Below are 20,697 nucleotides of genomic sequence, written 5' to 3' on the forward strand. Positions count from 1 at the left end.
TAGTGAAATGCCTTTTCGTGTGTTTTGCCTATTTTCTAATTGAATTCTTTGTTTTTTTTACATGTTGAGTTTTGAGAGTTCTTTATGTATTCTAGCTACAAGTCCTTTGAGGGATGAGTGATTTGCAGATATTTTCCAGCCTGTAATTTTTCTTTTCAACCTCTTTGCAGGAGGTGCAGGGCAAAGTTTAGGTTTGGCGAGGTCTAATTCAGCTCTCTTTCCTTACGTGGATTATCATTTTGGTATCAAGTCTAAGAACTCTGTCTAATCATAGGTCGCAAAGATTTTCTCCTATGTTTTTTTCTAAAAGTTTTATGGTTTTATGTTTCCATTTAAATCTACGATCCATTTTGAGTTAATTTTTACATAAGGGGCAAAGTTCAGGTCAAGGTTCATCTTTTGGCCTGGGGATGTCCAGTTGGTCCAGAACCACTTGTTGTAAAGGCTATCTCTCCTCCATTGAATTGTTTTTACACCCTTGTCTAAAATCAGTTGGGCATATTTGCATAAGTCTATTTCTGGGTTTTCTATTCTGTTCCATTGACCTGTGCCCCTCTACCCGTACCACACTATCCTGATTACTATAGCTGTATAGTAAGCCTTAACATCAGGAAGAAGGATTCCTCCTACTTTATTCTCTTTCAGAATTATTTTGACTATTCTAGGGTCTTTTCCTTTCCATGTAAATTTTAGAATAAGGTCAGCTGTATCTTCAAAAATTTTGCTGGGATTTTTACAGGAATTGCATTAAACTTATAGATCAATTTGGGGAGAATTTATCTCTTTACTATGTTGACTCTTCCAATACATGAACACAGTATAGAATATACTTACACAGATATATACAAAGAAGTATATACTTCTTCGATTTCTTTCAATGGCATCTTATAGTCTTCAGCATACAGAACCTGTACATCCTTTGGTTTTGAATCTTCTTTATAATCAGTTGGTTAATTCTCAAACATTTCATCAGCACTTACTAATGAGTGCCAATACTGTGCTTGGTGCTAGAAATATAAAAATGAAATACAAGGCCTTTGAGAAGCTAGTGGGACAGAGTTTCAGAAGAACTTGTTGTTTGAACTGATGTTTTAGCTAATAGCAAAGAAAATAATTTTTTCCCCTCCAAAATAATGCCCTTTTGTGAAATTGGAAATATAGTGAAATCGGAGATTTATTATTTATTGTTGAAGAAGCACCCAGTAGAACATGTTTGAGAGCACAGGCTTTGGAGCAAGGCAGACCAGAGTTTGAAACCTAGCTCAGGCTGTTTGCCATTTGACTTTGGGCCAGTTGCTTAAGCTTAAGAAGCCTTATTTTTCTTATCTGTAAAAAGGGGGTGATAATATTACTGACCTCTTAGGATTGTCATAAAGATTAAAGGAAAACATGTATAAAACACTTACCACAGTGCCTGGCACATGTACATGCCTTGTTCAGTATGGTTATTTTTATTGTTGATTTATTCTCATATATCAGGGCTAAGGAAGAAAAGACGAGGTAGATGGATAAATGGATAAAGGTTGAACCTGGGGTGGGAGTTGGGGAGGGAAGGGGGTACACTGAAATTGAAGAGTGATGATTATAAGACAACACAGGAATTAGACTTTCAAAGAGTGCAGTTCTCTTTCTTCAGAAATTTGTTTTCACATGGAGAACAGTAGGGATCAGTTAGCTTAAATTTTTAATTCTACTCTGCCTGACTTCTTCCTTCATACTGGATATAATCATTAGGCCCAAGAAGTCATTAAAGTGTTTAATAAGGTTATTAAATTGACTAACTGCTGCTACTGAAGCAATTTTCATAGGAAATCCATATGATTCTAGTTATGGAACTTGGAGCTGTCCTTTGTGGCTGACAGGCTGTCAACATTCCTTTGAAGGATGGTGGGCAGCATCATGAGGGATGCGTCTAATTAAGAGATTATAGGTGAACCTTGGCTTCCTGGGTGTGCTATTCGTAGCTGGAAGTATCGTGAAACTTCACTAATTCCTACTAATTGCAGATTAGGGGAGGGGGCCCATCTGAATTATAGAATATTTTAAAATAAATGTACTTTTATTACTTTCAAGTACATTTTTTTTTTTTTTTTTTTTTTTTTTTTTTGCGGTACGCGGGCCTCTCACTGTTGTGGCCTCTCCCGTTGCGGAGCACAGGCTCCGGACGCACAGGCTCACAGGCCCAGCCGCTCCGTGGCATGTGGGATCTTCCCAGACCGGGGCATGAACCTGTGTCCCCTGCATCGGCAGGCGGACTCTCAACCACTGTGCCACCAGGGAAGCCCTCAAGTACATATTTTAACTCCAACTATGCAAACAAATTGTTGTCTGGTACAAGTCTTAGGGGACTCAAGTTATTGGCGCTCTCAGAATGATTTTCAATTATTTCTATGTAAATAGGTGCTTCTGGAATTCTTTAGGGTGCTTGAAAACAGTTGATTCTCATAGACCTTAAACATTGCTCTTGTAGCCATGTGCTGTTAAATTGGCACACCCTTAGAGGAAGGGGTTTGTTAAATTAAGATAAACTTTAGACCAGCTGCTAAATAACTTATCATTAATTCATGGAGTCCAAGAACCCAAGTGGATGAGGTTTTTATTTCAGTTGAAGTTTGATCTCATCTTTTTTTTTTTTCCTGAAGCCAGTTCATTTATTCCTGCAGGCATGCATTTATTCATTAAATGATATTAATGGACTGCATTGGGTGTGCCAGGCACTCAAGTCATGCTGGACAGCCTAAGCTACCCTAAAGGAGCTTAGCATCTAGTGGAGGAGGCCTGCAGGTAATTACAGTGCAGTAAGGCATGGTGAAGAGGGAGGATGCCCAAGGTCTGCCCAGAGGCGGTAGGGGCTTGGAGTAGAGTCAAATGAGTCAGACTGGGTGAATCTGAGGATTTCCAGAGGAATTCCAGAAGGATTTCTAGAGACTGAGTTGCATTTGGAAAATGGATTGGAGTTAGCAGAAAATAAAAGAAAGAACCAGATGATGGCGATGAAGGAAAAAGCAGAAACTGGGGTGAGGACAGCAGTGCAGGCACAGAGAACAGCATGTTCAAAGGCATGCAGGTGTGAAATTGCATGTTGTGTATGGGGATGTAAGCTTCGCCTTTGGAGATAAGGAGAGTGAAAATCATGAAAGGCTATATTGTGCTAACTACAGAGTTTGAACTTGATCTTGAAGGTTATGGGGCAGGTTTTGTAGGATTTTCAGCAGGAAAATGACATCATTAGATGTGTGCTCTGGAACCATTCTTGTTTTAGTGTGGGGGATGAATTACGGGCCCAGAGGTCAATTAGCAGCCCCTGCATTAATGTTGGGCAAGCAGTCCTTGGGTCAAAGCACTCACAGAGGGAATAGAGTTGTGGGTGGATCAAGAAGGGTGAATCTGGAGGATGCGGTCAGTGAGTCAAATAGAGAAGTCCGGGGGCTCTGGGTTTCTGGCTGGGGTTGCTGGGGATGAGATGGGGAGGAGGATGTGGGAAGGGTGTGGACTCTTTGTGCTCGTGGGATTTCCCAGTGAGCTGTCTAGGCAGGAGGCTGGATATGTGGGGAGATGCCTGGACTGGGATGGAGAGAGAATCATCAGCTCACGCTGAGCACTTGAAACCATATGTTTGGATGAAGTCATCCTGGAATCCTAACAGGGTGTGAAGAACAGCAGCCTGGGATGGCTCTCAGGGCAACAGCAACGTTGAAGGGAACGAGAAGGAAGAAAGTTCGCCATTTAGCGCTTCAACCAAGTTAAAGATTTTCAGGATTGAAAAAGCATTTGGAGCCTTAGCACCACAGTTAATTTTGAGTGTTCATTTAAAGTGCATTGCTATGTTCTTAGGAGTTTCTTTTTCCAGCATGACTTTAGAATATGTTTTCAACATATCTTTCCTACATAAAGATTAGTCATAATGAGTAATAATAATGGTACAATCCAAGAATTACAATCCACTAAGATGAGGAAAGTAGATTCTTTACTTTAGAATCTACAGTATTCATTATGATGTTCATTCCTTTTACAGATATTATGAGGGGCCTGCTCCAAGCAATTTCTGTGAAATCTTTAGGTCACTCTGCCTTTCACTGAAAAATTACAGTATTAAAGTGTTTGCAACTCGATTCTTAAATTAATAAATTTTTACTTAAAAAAAGATATATATCCGGATTAGCTTTTCTGAATTGCTTATTGCCAAGGTCTATGGGAAGACCTCTGTGCTTTGGGTTTATAAGCGTTTTCCTTTCTACATAATAATAGTTGACTGTCATGTAGCACTTAATGAAAATTTTCCCAGTGCTTTCACAGGTATTTTTTATATGATCCTCCTAACCAACAGCTGAGATGGGCCGGACAGGCATCATTCCTATTTTCCTGATGTAGAAACGGAGGCTCAGTGAATAAGTTCATAATTTAGGAAGTAAGTGAACCAGAATTTACCCCTGGTCTTGTGACCACAATTTCAGTGCTCTTTCCATGAAAAGGGGCATGTTACTCAAAGTGTAGATGTCAGTAGTTAGACAGTAGTGAACAAATACAGGGGAAAAAGTCCTGATTTTTTTGAGAACTATTTGTCATTACTGCCATCTTCAATTAATAACATGTTGAGTGTTCAAGGGGTCTGTGATGCTGTGGTAACTGTGGATTTTATAATTTTAGTTCAGAAACCTTTTTTTAAATGACAGGTTTGTAGAAAATTGACAGATGCATTTCTTTGTCTTTTCATTTTTGTTTAACCTGAGTGGAGGCCCACTATTTCAGTAACAGGTGCATATCTTCTACTGTTAATATGGAACACTGAGCTGTTGGAAATATTTAATTTCCCCTGTGAGATATTCAAGAACTTCTGCCTCTCCAGTGGAAAAATGGAGCTGCCAGCACCCTGTGAGGGAGTGTGGCTTACATGTGGCCTGATGACTAGCAGCCTTCTCCCTTAGGCTGGCTTCACGGGGGTAGGATAACCTTGTCAGCCCTTGTCAACATTCTGCCTTGCCCTGAGTGTGTTGGGGGCATTTGGAGGGTTAGCTGTGGTCTACCCTGGATTCTGGTCTTCTCTCCTATTCCTGACCTGTCTGTCCTTCTGTTCATTGATTCATTGGTGATTGATTCACTCCTTCTAAGAACTATGGATGTGTGAAAAGCACTCTGGGAAAATGAACACACACACACACGCACACACACGCACTAAGGGCAGGGTGCCTGGGTTCTGTTTCATTTCCACCTCTGGGCAGGATCTACTTTACCCTGACCCAATCACACTATATGTAAGAGGCCTTCTTACTAACAATTGTCTTTATAGACCCTCTTATAATTTAGAATACGCTTTTAAGAAAAAATGGCCAAATGGTGAACTTGATAGGTGGCAAAAGCGATTTAAGGGAATGTGGACTATTTTTCTCCTCCTCTCTTAATCCTCTGTCCTGAAAAATTCTCATTACATTATCTGCATAACAGAATGGAGGTGCGCTGTCCAGAAAACCTCATAACCTTTTTTCTTCTGCTGCTCTAGAGCGCTGACGGCCCGCTTTTCAGACGTGCCAAAGCAAAGCAGTAAGAAATGCCTAAAATTTCAGCCCTGAAGTCTTTTTTTTCAAAACAAAAAGTTAAAATATTTAAAATGAAATTCAGTTAGCAATGAATTGTTGTGCCAAACATAACACTTTTTTTGTTGTATGTTTTCATATTTTAAAATTAAGCTGATTTAATAAAGAGCACTTTAAAAAAAAATATTGTATTTAAAATTTTACCCCCTATTTCCTGTTCTTACTATCTTTAAAAAGGAACAAAATGATCTACTTTGTATTTTTTTTTAACTTTTCTAACTCTTATCTATAACATGAGATTGTTATGAAGATGAAATGATTGACTACATGGGAAGGTATATTTTAAAAATAGAAGAGTGTGTCAAAGGTGCTCATCTTTCTATTACTAAGTTAGTGGTGCTTATTCTCAGGAAGTCGGGGTGCACACACAAAGTCATTTTCAGCTCTCCTTGCTTGCTTTTCACATGACCTTTGTCACTCTTTCTTACTTGGGTTCTAGCAAGTGATTTATCAGGCAGGGCCTATAGTTTTAATTCAGAGAAATGAAGAAAGTAAGAAATGGCCACTTTTAAAACTTGATAAAAATGTGAACCTATTTTTCATGATGCAAAATTAAAAATCAGTTTTAGAGTATCTGTTCTTATTGCCTTCACATAACCTGTAAAACTATCCACAAGTGCACCCAGCTCGGTTTTGCGTTATTGTAAAAATTCCATCTGTGGCAACAGCGTTTTTTAGACTTCCTGTGGTGCTTGATTCATTAACTTCTTGTTTTTTAAAGGATTACAGCCACATCGGTTAAAGCTCATTTCAGCTTTGTTCTTGTACAGTCATTTCTCTCAGCCCTTCTTAGCCCTATTTGCAATTCTGAAACCTATTTCTTTGCTTGTGATGCCCTTACAGGAATTTGTAAGTGTTTGGGTTCGAGATCCTAGGATTCAGAAGGAGGACTTCTGGCATTCTTATATTGACTATGAGATATGTATTCATGTAAGTATGCCGTCAATAGTCCATAGAAATCATAGTAATTTTTAGGTAGCATACATTTGATGGGATACTATGATATAATTGAAATTTATAAAAAAATTTCGAATTCAAAGAACTGAATTTGAATGATTACAATTAGTGCCTGTCTCTTAAATGAAGTAGTACAATGGTTCCTAAAGTTCTTTATTTGAATTCCTTATTGTACCTTTGTTAATATTTTAATGTTTATTGCCTTCATGTATGAAGATGTGAATACATCTAAAATTCAGAAAGAGTTTTTATAGCTCATTAATGGTATTTCTTTATGATCTGTTATAGCATATTTCTGGAGACTATATTGCCTGATAAATCTTAGGTTTTGAGAGGATGTAGAGTTCTCTGGAAAAGAGATGTGCAGTGTTTTACATGTAGAACAGGAAAGTAGGAAATGAATATATGGAATTATTTTGCCTTAGTCTCAATTCTGAGTAATTAAGATAAGTAAATAACTAGAAATGATTTACTTTACTTGGAAGTAGTACTGTATCATAATCTCTTGAACAGTGTTGTGTGGTGTGTCGCCTCCTCTGATTATCTTGAATGAGGGTCAGCAATCTTTTTCTGTAAAAGGCCAGGTAGTAAATACCTTTAGCTATGGGGGCCATACAGACTCTCAAAATTACTCAGTTCTGTTGTTGTAGGGTGAAAGTAGCCGTAAACAATATATAAATGAATGAGTATAATTGTGTTCCAATAAAAATTTATTAGTGAAGACAGGTGGCGGCTGGATTTGGCCCACAGGTGTATATAGTTTATTGGCCCTTGATCATGAAGATAGTCACTTCTTTTGTCTAATTTAGTCCAGACTTTTCTTGAGAGCATAGAAATGGGCTCAGATTTTATCTGTGACTGTATAGAACAGGTGAGATAAAATTTAGCCATCTTTTGATCTTCACATTGTTAATAGCTACATTGGTATATTGGGTACCCAGATACCACCCACAAAACTTCTCTTTTTTCTCCTTTCTTCCCTTTTTTCTTTCAAAGTTCCCCAACTTAGAAAATAAAGTAAAAACTCAGAACTGCTTCTTTTGATGATTGTGTTGAAGCCCATTGCCAGGGTATGCCTTGTATTTAGATTTTGTTTTGGTTTTACTCATGAGGTCACACCAGATATGCATTCTGTGTGGAAAACTATAATACAAGTATGTAAGACTAAGCATTTGAAAATGAAATGAAATTCTTTAGTTGCCTTTTGACTTCCTCTAAAAAATTTGTGGGTCCTTATGACACACTTTATAGTAGGCATGAAATTTAATTATCTACAGGGAGTTAATGAAAGTATAGATCCTTCTCTTCTACATAAATAACGTGACTTGAATTCAGAAATGTCCATCTAAACCCAGACATAATGGGTTCGACACATGTTATTTGGTGGCGGCTCTGGTGTTTCTCTGAGATGCTAATAAATTGACAATGAGTAAATGTTCTTGGCTTGATAGATAGCAGAAACAAGCAACTAGATTTAGAGGAACTTAATAAATTAGTGATCTCAGTGTAGCCTGATCCTGAAGAGGCTTCTACGTATTGTTGTACGATTAGGAATGGGTGGGGAGACTGGAGAGTTCTTGTTACCCTCACTTAGATGCTGTACCCATAGAGCTTTGCAGGTAGAGAAGCTGGTGTTAAACGCACTTAAATTAACCTCAAGGGAAATGATACCAGGCAACTCCGAAGTTGTAGCATTTACTTGGAATTTTAAACTAGTGGACTGTCGAGGTGGGTAGTCCTTCATATATCCTCTCCTGAGCTTGTCCTGCAAATGAAGGACTTATAGGTAGACCTTTGTCTGGTGTAGGCACCAGATGGATCTCCAGTTATTGCATGCACAGTGATTCTGAGCAGAGAAATGAAAAGCAGTTGAACTGAACTCCACCTCTGCCTGAGGTTCAAGAGGCCCTGCAGTGGCCTGGTTCTCTCTGGGGAGAGAGCACTGAGAGGATACTCACCCAGCCCTTGTTAGGGCACGAATTCTGGAGTAAACGGCCTGCTGCCTGAGTCCCTAAGGGTCACGTTAGAGGGAGGCCCTGGTGTGCTTTGAAATCCACACACACAACATTATTATTATTATTTTTATATATAAATTTATTTTACTTATTTATTTATGGCTGCATTGGGTCTTCGTTGCTGTGCACAGGCTTTCTCTGGTTGCGGGGAGCGGGGCCTACTCTTCGTTGCGGTGCGTGGGCTTCTCACTGCCGTGGCTTCTCTTGTTGCGGAGCATGGGCTCTAGGCACGCGGGCTTTGGTAGTTGTGGCACGCGGGCTCAGTAGTTGTGGCTCGTGGGCTCTAGAGCACAGGCTCAGTAGTTGTGGCGCACGGGCTTAGTTGCTCCGCAGCATGTGGGATCTTCCCGGACCAGGGCTCAAACCCGTGTCCCCTGCACTGGCAGGCGGATTCTCAGCCACTGCGCAACCAGGGAAGTCCCACAACGTTATTATTGTGACACAGACTCCATCCAATGCGTTTGCTGCCATATCGTCCATGACGAGATTTAGGCCAATAAGTATTCTGGGGGCAAGTCTCTTAACCTCCCTGTATCCTGAGGTTCTTTGAATTTTAGGAAGTTCAGGAATACCAGGAACTGTGCCATACATTTCATGGGAACAGTTAGGAACTAATGTACACCATCCCTGACACTTTCCAAGGAAAACAGTGGCTGGGTGCTTATTAAGTGGTAGGTTGATAACAGTTTTTGAAATGATATAAATCTTGGGGGCAAAAAAATTTCCCATTTGGCAGTGTAAAGATTATGAAATAGAATTTTGAAATTAATAGGCAGAATAGAGATCTACTTACAAAACCAACAGACAAATAAGCCAGTCTCTTGTTTTACAGAAAGGAGGAACACACATATTTACCAGCCTTGTGTTTACCCAGAGGAGAAGCATTGCTGTTTTGCTTTGGGTAGGGACTCTGAGGGTGGCTTTTTCTAAGTTTGCCTTAAGGTAGCTGGAAGGAAACCAATGTCTAGTCACTAATAATACTATTAAGAGATAACATTTGCCATGTGCATATTATCAATCCTAATAACAACAACCCTGTGAAATTGGGATGTACTATTTCATCCCCATTTTACCATTCAGGGAACTGGAGTTTAAGTGACTTGCTTTATAGCAGAGCCAGGACTGGAATTTGGGTCCTCCATGCACATACTCGTCCTGTGCACCACATGTCTCTTTTTACTTGATCACGCTTCCTTGCACATCTAAGTAGAGAAGGGAAATGCTGATCTCTTGTTTAAAAGTGATTTCAGGATTCTGGGTGATTTGTGTGATCTGTGGCGATGGCCATATCAAGGACACAACAGCTTCCGTGATGTCATGTGAAGGACCAAGAGAAGGTGTTTCTAATCTCCAAAGGCTTCTCCACGGATGGATGGATGGGGTTGAATGCAGTGGATGACCCTGAGCTCTTATTGGTCATTTATTCTTCAGGATTTATTTAATGTTTATGATTTGTCTCTGAAGGGAGTGCTAATAGGTGAGCAGGAAGCTACTTCAGGACTCAGGGAAGTGCAGGGTCATTCCTTGCTCCAGGACAACACTGCTCATTTATGTCACCCCAGCTGTCTTCATGGATGCTATATTGGTGGGTTATGTGCACTATTTGAGTCTGGCATAAATGCAAATGTATTTTTGATTTTTAAAATCCTACTTTAGATGAATATTGGGGGCATATAGGGAGTTATAGATATAAGAAAAGCATTTTTTCCTCAAGTGAGGCTTATATTTTTTGTTTTCTTTAAACAGACCAATAGCATGTGTTTTACAATGAAAACATCCTGTGTACGAAGAAGATATAGAGAATTTGTGTGGCTGAGGCAGAGACTCCAAAGTAATGCATTACTGGTGTAAGTGATTTAAAGAGTATATTAAGGAGACCTTATTATTATATTCAATATTTTAAAATTTGACATGCCACTATATATAAAATAAACAACAGTGATTTACTGTATAGCACAGGGAACTATATTCAATATCTTGTAATAACCTATAATGGAAAACAATCTGAAAAACAATGGAAGACACCTGAAACTAACACAGTATTGTAAATCAACTATACTTCAATTAAAAAATTGACATGTATTAAGATATATAAAATAGGAAGGATTTTGTAGGCTTTCTTCTTGATCGCAATATATAGCTTTAGTTAGTTTTTTTTGGCTACTGCATCTGAAATCAAAATTTATCACTTGGATTATACCAACATGAAAGTCTTCAAAAATGTTTAAAAATTTTTTTTTGTTTAAGTTAATTGATTTTCTCGCACCCTGATTATATAATATAACCATATAATATGTATATAATAGTTGTGTGATAATTATCATGCACAATTTGCTTTCATTTTGAGGGATTTCTGTAACTAAACCACCTTAATTTGATGATTAAAAACATTTTTTTTCTTTCTCATAAGACAACTGCCAGAACTTCCATCTAAAAACCTATTTTTCAACATGAACAATCGCCAGCATGTAGATCAACGCCGTCAGGGTTTGGAAGATTTCCTCAGAAAGTAAGTATGCAGAAACTTTTGCAGCCAGATTGGAGATATGAGCACAGTGCTTTGCAAGAGTTGAGTGTCCTGTGATCAAGTCGGGGAGAATGTTTCTGTTTCTAAAACGCTAGTAATCTGCTCTGGAGGGACTCTCAGTAGTTCATTTCCTATATTAGAGCGCCATCTTGTGGCTCACATCACACAGTGCATATTCGGGACCAAACTTTCCAGAAAGAAAACAATAAACTAATTGAATCAGATAATAAATATATACTCCCTTAAGCTATAAAGCAGAGCCAAATTGCTTGGGAGTTTAGCTGACAAAAGTAAAATTTTCCAGGAAACAAATGTGCCTTATTAAAAAGGCACTTCTTAGAAATTCTCTTTATTTACAACATTTAGGATCGACAGACCAAAATCAGCTCTACGATGGGCTGCTAATACCCTTCTGAGCTCCTCTAAATGAATAGCTTAGTGATACTCTTTGGAGAGAATGTTTATAAGGGAGTATTAATTGGTGTTTGAATAGTCTCAGTGGGTTATTAACTCTGGGGTACCTTGGTGATGGTTGGTACTGCAGTGAAAGTGACTTGAATTCACACTGCTATAATTCCCCTTTTTTTCCACTCTGGAATGCTGGAATACCTACCTATCCCATGGGACAACACAGTGGTTTGCACACAGACCCTAAGGCCAGACTGCCTGGGTTCAAATCCTGCTTCTGCTACTTATTAGCTGGGGACTTGGGCAAGTCTTTTACCTCCTCTGTGCCTGTGTTTGCCCATCTATAAAATGGGGTAATAATAGTATCTACTTCATAAGGTTGTCTAGAGGATTAAATCAGTTAACGAATGTAAAGCACTCACAACAGACTGACATATAATGTGTGGTATCCAAGTATCGGCCATTATTTTAATGTACTTAAATGAAATAGCTTTGAGCTAATTTTTCTATCTTCCTATTTTGTAGATAAGGAAATAGGATGAGTCCTATGACCACCAGTTAGTGGCAGGGCCCAGTCTCCTGAACTGTCTTTTTCTACTAGCTTCACGATCTGAAGCCATCTCCTTTTGAGCTTCCTACACGGTAACTTTGAGCTAGCCTGAAATAATCTACTGCCCTCTCCCCATATGGCTCACTCATCAAGGGTTTGGGTGTTAAGTATCCACATGAATATTAACATTTATTTCTATTAGATTGATATCATGCTTTTCCTTTGAGGGGGTCATGGAGACATACAGAAACATCCAAGATTATAAATTGAGGGAGGGTTGGTAGAGAAAAAGAAGGCAGAGGAATAAAAATGACAAGAGACCAGAAGAATTGATTAACCGAGCCAGGTTCTCGGAAAACCTCACAGTGGTGTTCTTTGGGGTATCATAGGCATGACAAAGACCCTGTCAAGTTTCTTCTGCCCTTTCCCTTTGGGGATAGCTCCAATTTTAATTGTCTGTATGGGACCCAGGTGGCTAATGGCCTCTCCCTTAAGACGTGGTCCCCGCAGCCAAGTTTGCAGAGTGGCTTGTCGTTCCAGATGCTGCTCAGGGAAGCTGCAGACTGGCCATCGCCAGTGAGGCCTGGACAGAGCTAGTCAAATCCTGCAGTCCCCACAAGTGTCGGGGAGCTACATGTTTTTGGTAGAGGAATCTCCTTATTTGAGATCAAAGGACAGCCTGTGTCTCTATATTTATGTTGCTGGTTAAGTGCAGGGCATGTGTTTTTCGACCAGGAATCACTTCATTGTTTTAAACATGACCTTTCCTTGCACAGTTGGTCAACCAGATTCATGCCAGAGTGAGGGTCACTGGGCTGCAGAGGGGTTGTGCTTAGTTACTCGAGGTTGTTTGGGCATGCTGTGTCCTTTGGCAGTTTTCTGATTGAATTTGATGCAGAGGTCATAATGGAAAGTGTCGTGGGTCAGGGGCTTGAGGAACTGGGTTCCAGGTCTCCTGTGAATCTTGGCTTCTGATTGTTTTCTGGCTCTTCGACCTTGGAAAAGTCACTTCATTCCTGTGAGCCTTGGTTTGCTAGAAAGAATGCAATAATGTAACACATGTATTGCCGACCTCATGGGTAGTTAAGTCATTCAGAGGATGGCTTGGAAAGGACTCTGCAAACCTATTTATTAAGTGACTGCTTTGGACCAGGCTGGGTTCTGGGGATATAGGACTGCACAAGATGGACACATATCCTTGACCTCTTGAAGCTTCCATTCTAGTGGGAAGCAACTATATACATACCAGGGATGGCTAGATTCATTAAAATTGGATCTGGATTACCATCCAGAAGTCAAATCATGAAATGGACACCAAGTTCTCTTGTGATGTTATTTGTTCCATTATGGTCTGTGAACATTAGTCTCCAAGCGATGAGTTTCACATTAAAAATGAAAGCTGGTGCTTCTACGTGGTTTGAACCTGAAGGAAGTAAGGAGTCTAATACCACACGGTTGGATTCAGTCCTGACCTAAATGCCCTGAATACTGTGGCCCTTCTAATCCTCGCCACCGTCTTTCCTGTGCCCCTCCGATTCTGATGCATAGTCTTCATGTTCTTTGTCTAGTTTGTGTAGAAATAGCAACCTCGCATCTCTTTGCCCCGGGTACACCCCCTCTGTCACCCCAGCCTAAGCCCACTTTGGGAAACTGGATGTGACATGCAACTCAGCCAGCCATCTGTGTCCTGACCCCACCTTGCTGTCCTCTGAGGCCCTGTTGGTTACCCATTAAGTAAGGCCACCGTTAGCAGCCTGTACCTTGTTTGTCGAGCACTTTCGGAACTTGAGAGGGAAACACCACAGCATTAAAATGTGAAACATGCCTGTGCTGTAGATTTTTAGCAAGTATTTTTAAAACTTGGTTTTTAGGTAAGTTTTGAAGTTATGAACTAAGAGCGCTATATATGTTCAAGACCTTTGAAACCAAACTGCTGCTGTCTCTGTGCACAGGTGTGTGCCTGTAATACAAATATATATTTTTTCCATTTTAAGGTCATTTGTGAAGTAATACATAATTAATAGCAAAGTACATATCCAGGCCACTCTTCATAGAGGAATTAGAAAGTTGTTTCTTTGCCAGGATATCAAATAAGAGTAATTTATACTATTTTATTGAACACTGGCTATGTTTAGCTTTTTACATGTTTTATCTCAATACTTACAACATTAGGAGTCAGGTTACATCTCAGTTTTATAGACAAGGAAATTATAAGAAAGGTAGAGGCACTATATTAATCCCAGGAACTGGCAGGTGTATAATTAGAACTCTTAAATGCTAGCTAAATTTGGTCAGTATGATTGTGAGATTTTTCAGATATATTCATTTTTCCTCAATCTTGGCTATACTCTCCCTTTGGGGTCTCCCCCCACCCCCAGTTACTTTCAAATTGTAAGTCACTTTTACTAATAGTTATGAAAAAAGAAGTTATAGACTAAATGATAAACTCTGTTGGTAAGTTTCTAACTATGAAATTGGCATTCCTACTAATTTTTTACATTTGATTGCTATCACAAATGGGAGCCAGCTTTCCTTTTTTACTGAATCCACCCCCATTAATATAACTACATGTACCGTACAATGTAGACTTTTGTATTACAGTTTTGTATTTCTTAAAAATTTAAGGAATTGAATAAAAAAATTTTTTTTGCAAAAGGATACCATGGAAACACTACAGCTAGTTTTATACACACACACACACACACAATTTTTATGTCTTTGTGTTCAATAGAGGGCACCACAGCACAGATCATGAGTGTCTTCAATGAAGATTTGTAGGTTTTATTTTTCTCATGGTAAGAGGTAAACAGGCTGAATTAATTTTTTTTCCTATATCAAACTGCTAACCTTCCACATGCTATACAGATGTGTATACATATCATTATATTGGGTTCAGTAGACTCAGGGCATCCTTAGTTAGGATTACATGGTTTTGCATAGCTATGTATATTCTCAGCTGAACCAATATATAATACACCTAATAAAATCACGTTGAGGAAAACCAGATTTTCAGCTGTGTTTAATTCAAGGAAAAACAGGTTTTGCTTTGTTTAATTTAAAAGTTGGTATGGAGAAAGGAATAACTTTTTACTTGTGTTGTAAATATCCTTTCAGAAATTCCTTCAAAATTCTAGAGGCTATTTTTTGTTCCTTTTATAAAGGCTTGAAAATTGTATACATTTATTTTTATGGAGGCTTATAAAGATGACATTTTATTGCCTGTTTTACAAAGTACTCTTTATATTAAGTTTGAAGTTGATTTTCTGCTGTTAGATTTGTTGGTGGAAAATGTGGCACAAGTATGACTAAGGTAAAAATAAGGTTTAATATTATGGCAGTCACAACACTCTCTGATATATAATAAATCAGATATTACTTAAAATGAACTAACTATGCTCACTGAACCAGATGGGAAAACACTCTAAAAATTTTGTATTTTTAATTTTGGAATGAAATACTGGACTGAAAATAAAAATCCTAAATACAATAAAAAAGTATTTTTGCTTATTTAAAACTCATACCCATGGAGTACGGTGGCATAAATTTAGCCAATCAGACAGAAGCAATTCAAAAAACCTAAACTGTGCCTGGCACATGTTTTTGAACTCAGGGCCTGTGTGGGTGTTCGGATGTTCCCTGAACATCCTTCTCCCAGTTCAGGATCGTGAGCTGGGTGTGCCGGGCTCCCTCTGGCTGTTCACCTGTGTGTCCTCCAGATGGCAGTATTAAGCAGAAAAGAAAACACTGGGAAATGAGTCTAATGCACAGTAAAATTGGAAATTGAATTATAGCTCAAGAAAAAAGACAGTAGCCTTGAGGTCCCGATCAACCTGGACTCTGATCACTTTTGTTTGCTGTACCCATGTGTTAGGTTACTAGCAAGTTAATAACAGTGTGTGACCAGTTCAAGGCTCAGTAGAATTGCTTTAGACATGAAATAAAGCTAAACTGAATTTGTGTCCAATATCATTGGCATTAGTGCTCATTACTTTTGTGGTGTAATGCCTCAAACCATCTAAAATCAGTTTTAAAGATTACCCATTATTTTATAAAGAAAATACATTTCCAGCAGAAACAAAGCAGTAAGTATAATCCTATGAACAGTTACTTGTAACATCACTGGCAGGAAACCACTGACAAAGGACACAGGAAACACTCCGTTCAAACTTCACAGCAAATGCAGGGTAATATTAATGGGTCGTTGCTATATAAATCTTCTCTTGATTTGAAGCATTTAAAACAAGAGTGGTAAACATTTATAAAGGTAGAAAATAAATCTCAAAGAGTAGTAAAAGGGATTTACTACTTTACTCCTTATACTTGGTAAATTAATCTTTATCATGTGATATGGTCATCTTCTGAGGGCATCCAGGGCAGAGGACATGGAGGGAGTGTAAATATTTAACTGCTTTGCTTGAGACTTTGCCTTTTAAAAAGGCACAAAGGTTTTCCTTTTCCTTTTAGTAGGTCAGTAAAGAATATTTCTCAAACTACATTTGTAAGCCTATTTGAAGCAAAGAGGACAGCTAGATTTTGGTTTTGATACTGTACATTTTTAGACGCTTGCCTTCTTGAAGAAATAATTCTGTTTTATATGGAAGAGAAGGAAATATTCCAGTGACCCTGGATTTTAAGTAAATTGATATGAATGGCCAAAAGAGATTTACTTATCTAATTACTTGTTTAAAAAATGCAGAATATAAAGTAAGTTTCGTTTGGTATGAAATACTTACTCTATTTTTCATAGATCTCCATATGAAAAATCCCATGTTGGACAGAATTATACCTGGGTTTCAGTGTTTCAGTTTTGTCCCCTATATCTGGTCTTAGTGTCTGTGTTATATCATTATCAAGCTATTAATAGAGACTAAATTATCCGACATCAAAATCTTTGCTAAAAAGAGAAAACCAGTTTTTATTTAAATATAAGGGTATTCTTTGACATGCATTTCAGAAAAAGACACATTCACTGCTAATATGAATTTGAGCACGTGCAGATTTTGCTACAGGGCAGTTTTTCATTCTCCATGTAGTTCTGATGCACCTGCTGAAATTTGTATTCTCTTTGTAAACTTTGATCTTGCATGTGGGAAGGCTAGTATGTACTTATTACAAAATTATCATACTTTAATTACATATATGGTAAAATTGTCTGGGAGCAATTTTATTTAAGGACTCATTTAAAAATAGATAAGTAGTGCTGCTGAAGATTTTGTAGAAATTTCTAGTCAATCTTAAGTATTCAAAAAAGCCACCTCTCAACTGAGCCCTTGTGAACACGTATATAAGCCTCCTTGTAAAGTTTGAAAATGTAAGACATGCTGAGAAATCTATTGACTTTTCAATATAGTTTTTAATAGTTGTTGAAAGTTTTGATGTTTTATGACAGCCGAGCCAATAAAGATCACAGAATTGACATGCTGGTTGGCAGTAAATTTTTTAAAAGCAGAATAAAATTCTGTGACTATCTAAGCAAAATATTTCCATAATTAATCCACATGGTCATAACAGATGGTTAAATTGAAGAAATGTCCTTGAAGTTATTCTTTTAACAGATGTTCTTAACTATTAGCTTCATGTTTTTACTCACCTAAATTTCCAAATAATGGAATAAAAGTTAACATATGCTTTCATCCCTTTAATAGGCAGAGTCGTAATTGATGCCAAGTTTGCCATAGTAGAGAAATTACTTCAGTGGCACATTTCTAATGTTTTTTCTTTCCCACCCTATAACTGTCCATCCCCGTCCACTGGTCATGTCTCCTTTTTTCTTTTACATAGGGTCCTACAGAATGCACTTCTGCTTTCAGATAGCAGCCTTCACCTCTTCCTGCAAAGCCATCTGAATTCAGAAGACATCGAGGCATGTGTTTCCGGGCAGACTAAGTACTCTGTAGAAGAAGCAATTCACAAGTTTGCCTTGATGAACAGACGTTTCCCTGAAGAAGAAGAAGAAGGAAAAAAAGAAAATGATATAGATTATGATTCAGAAAGGTATTTCCTTGCATTTTGATTTAATGTATACGTATTTATATAACACATCGTGCACATATGCGTGTGTATAGATATATACACACACTCCACATTTTTGTTGATGTAATACTAAGATAATGAAAAAATTAATTGACTGAGATTTTATTGAGCTGTGACAGCTCATCATAGTAGTCTTCACACACACCTCCACACTGAATTAATGAATGCAGTAGAAATTCAATTATCTGCATTCTGATTATGTGACTTTCATTTAGTCAGACTTGAATTATTCGCGTTTAAATTATCTAGCTAAAAAAATATCCAACTGCACTCCAAATGGCTAATTAAAAGTCCAAATTTCCTGTCTCTCTCTGTGACTGGAGATAATTAAAGTTCTCCTCTGTTACTCAGGCTTTGAGTGTGTTGTGAAAACCAATTTCCTCTTTTTATTATTTTCCCCCTCTCTTCTTTTCCAGTTCATCCTCTGGGTTTGGACATAGTAGTGATGAGAGCAGTTCACACGGATGTAAAATGAGCACAGCTCTGCAGGAATCCTGAAAAATAATTCTAATGTTACCATTTTAGGAATAGCAAACTGTGTCCAGTCGTAGAGCAGAAAGCTTGCTAATAATATATTCTTACCTAAAGCTCACTGTCATATTAAGTATTTAAATTCGTAAAGACGTTGTGTTGTTTATTAGTGGTCTCTTTATGTTGTCCTATTTTGGCTAAGCTTCTGTAAAAAGCTAAAAGCCAGTGAATGCAGTATTCTCCTTGATAGGCGCACGCTATTGGTAAAACAAGATCCTGCCCTCAAATGAAATGACTTATATGTTTAAAAAAAAACTAGTTGGCTTTATTGTATTTTAAAAGATAGGTAAATAGGTAGCATTTGAAATCCAGATAGAGCATTCCTTCTTGTATCACTGGGGCAGTGTTAGCATAAACACAGCAGGTATGGTCATAGCCGCTACGAAGGCTTTCGGCACAGACCAGAATGCCTCTCTCAGACAGGCGGCTGGAATTCTGTGGGCACCTCCCCTGCACTGGGAAAACACTTTTGGGGTGGTTGATTGAAATGTTTTAAGAGTGTTTAACCTTTCCAGTATTCTATTTCACACGTAAATGGAAAATGTATCTTATGAATAGAGAGACATGTTAAAATAATGTTTACATCTTAGAGAAAAAGCCTAGAAATAGCACTAGTCATCTTGCTTATATTTGCAATATATAGATTCAGAAATACATTTTCATTGTCCAAAATCAGCTTTAACACATGGTTTCTGGAAACAAACCATTTGTTTTCATTATCTGTGTGTAATTAGAATTATAGGTTCATGATTTATTTTCTGACTTTATGTGCAATTTCTTATCACTAGATAACTTTCAGTGTCAGTGATAGTTGCTTGTTACTTTTTTAAGTTAAAAGTAGGATCTTATGAAAGTTAATAAATTTTGCCAATAAATATTCCCATAATTTAGAAAAGGATATGAACTTGCTAATTTCAGAATTATTCATTTTTAAAAAGTCCTTTCTTTTAAGGCATTTGCCTGAGCATCTATAAATGCTTATTTTATAAAGCAGTAATTAAATGTCTTTTTTCTTTTTTTAGTGGCCCAAAGATTAAATGTCTTAGATAAAGTATACTGAACTTCAAATTTCAGATAAAGCAGCATTTTCTTGAGATAATTGTTCAAGTTTCGTCCTTGTTGAATGGTACAAAATATCTCTGAAATTAACAGGAAGATATTTTTACATAACTGGTATAACTTGTTGCTTTAATTAAATATTACCTCACCTCATTTTATTTTAACTAGGAGTTTAAAAGTATTATTTAAAGAGTCTTTGAAATGCTTGGAACTAAGAACCAACAGAAAAAATTAAATTTAGAATACGAATGATCTCCTTAATTTCACCTTTTTGTTTTTTGTTTGCTCTAAAACATTATTGAACTTTTCATAAATATTTTGATTTAAGGTATCTTGGATCTTGTTACTTTGTCATCTAAGACTCATTATTTTAATACAGGGGGAAAAAAAGATTTAGCAATTTCTTTTTATCTTGCTAACATGTAAAGTTTGCCATCCAGTCATTTGAGTGTGATCCCTAGGTCCTTGGCAATACGTGTTTGCATTCACGTTATTTCTGTTTTACTGCAATTTTGAAAAGCATATAACGTGCCATCAATCGTCATGTGATTTTTAGATGATGTAACTATAGCTATCAAAATTGATATTAAGTAATGCCTAATTCTGTGATATGTAAACTTCATGAGATCTTCATTTTCACATTAAACATGAAAAAATCAACTCCAGTTTGTTGGATCGCTTATTTTATACAAGAGAATATTATTTCTTCTGTCTTAGATCTAAATTCAGTGTGTTTCTGAATGATTAGTAATTTTTAGTGAATAATTTTGGTAAAATTTGGTTTCATATTCACTGTAGTTGTGTACATTTAAGGTTTAGCCTTGGTTTGGTTGTTTTGATATCTAAGCACTGGCTTCTTTAAACTGATTTCCTGCAGCTGAAATTTTTAAATGAACTTCAGCCCCCAATGGCTTTCTTGTTTTGTTCAAGTCTCTTATTTTTCTCCGCCATATTTTTATAAAGCTTTCTTTAGAAAAAGAAAACAATTACTTAAATAACCAAATAGCATAGATGTTTATTTAAAAC

The 20,697-nt window shown here is 37.5% G+C and overlaps 1 protein-coding gene across 2 annotated transcripts in view; it reads left to right on the forward strand.

Annotated features, from left to right (window-relative positions):
• SNX10 (sorting nexin 10) overlaps window positions 1-20,321 on the forward strand; it is a 76,915-nt gene extending 56,594 nt beyond the window's left edge. For both annotated transcript variants that reach the window (XM_082632556.1, XM_082632555.1), the window contains 5 exons: window positions 6,435-6,521; window positions 10,310-10,410; window positions 10,974-11,072; window positions 17,830-18,042; window positions 18,498-20,321. In XM_082632556.1, the coding sequence (XP_082488682.1) occupies window positions 6,435-6,521; window positions 10,310-10,410; window positions 10,974-11,072; window positions 17,830-18,042; window positions 18,498-18,579 (582 nt within the window). In that variant the 3' untranslated portion in view covers window positions 18,580-20,321. The remainder of the gene's footprint in view (window positions 1-6,434; window positions 6,522-10,309; window positions 10,411-10,973; window positions 11,073-17,829; window positions 18,043-18,497) is intronic.
• Window positions 20,322-20,697: the final 376 nt, after the last annotated feature.

The sequence above is a fragment of the Mesoplodon mirus genome (genome assembly GCF_964341445.2).
Source record: "Mesoplodon mirus genome assembly, chromosome: 9".
Taxonomy (NCBI): Eukaryota; Metazoa; Chordata; class Mammalia; order Artiodactyla; family Ziphiidae; genus Mesoplodon; species Mesoplodon mirus.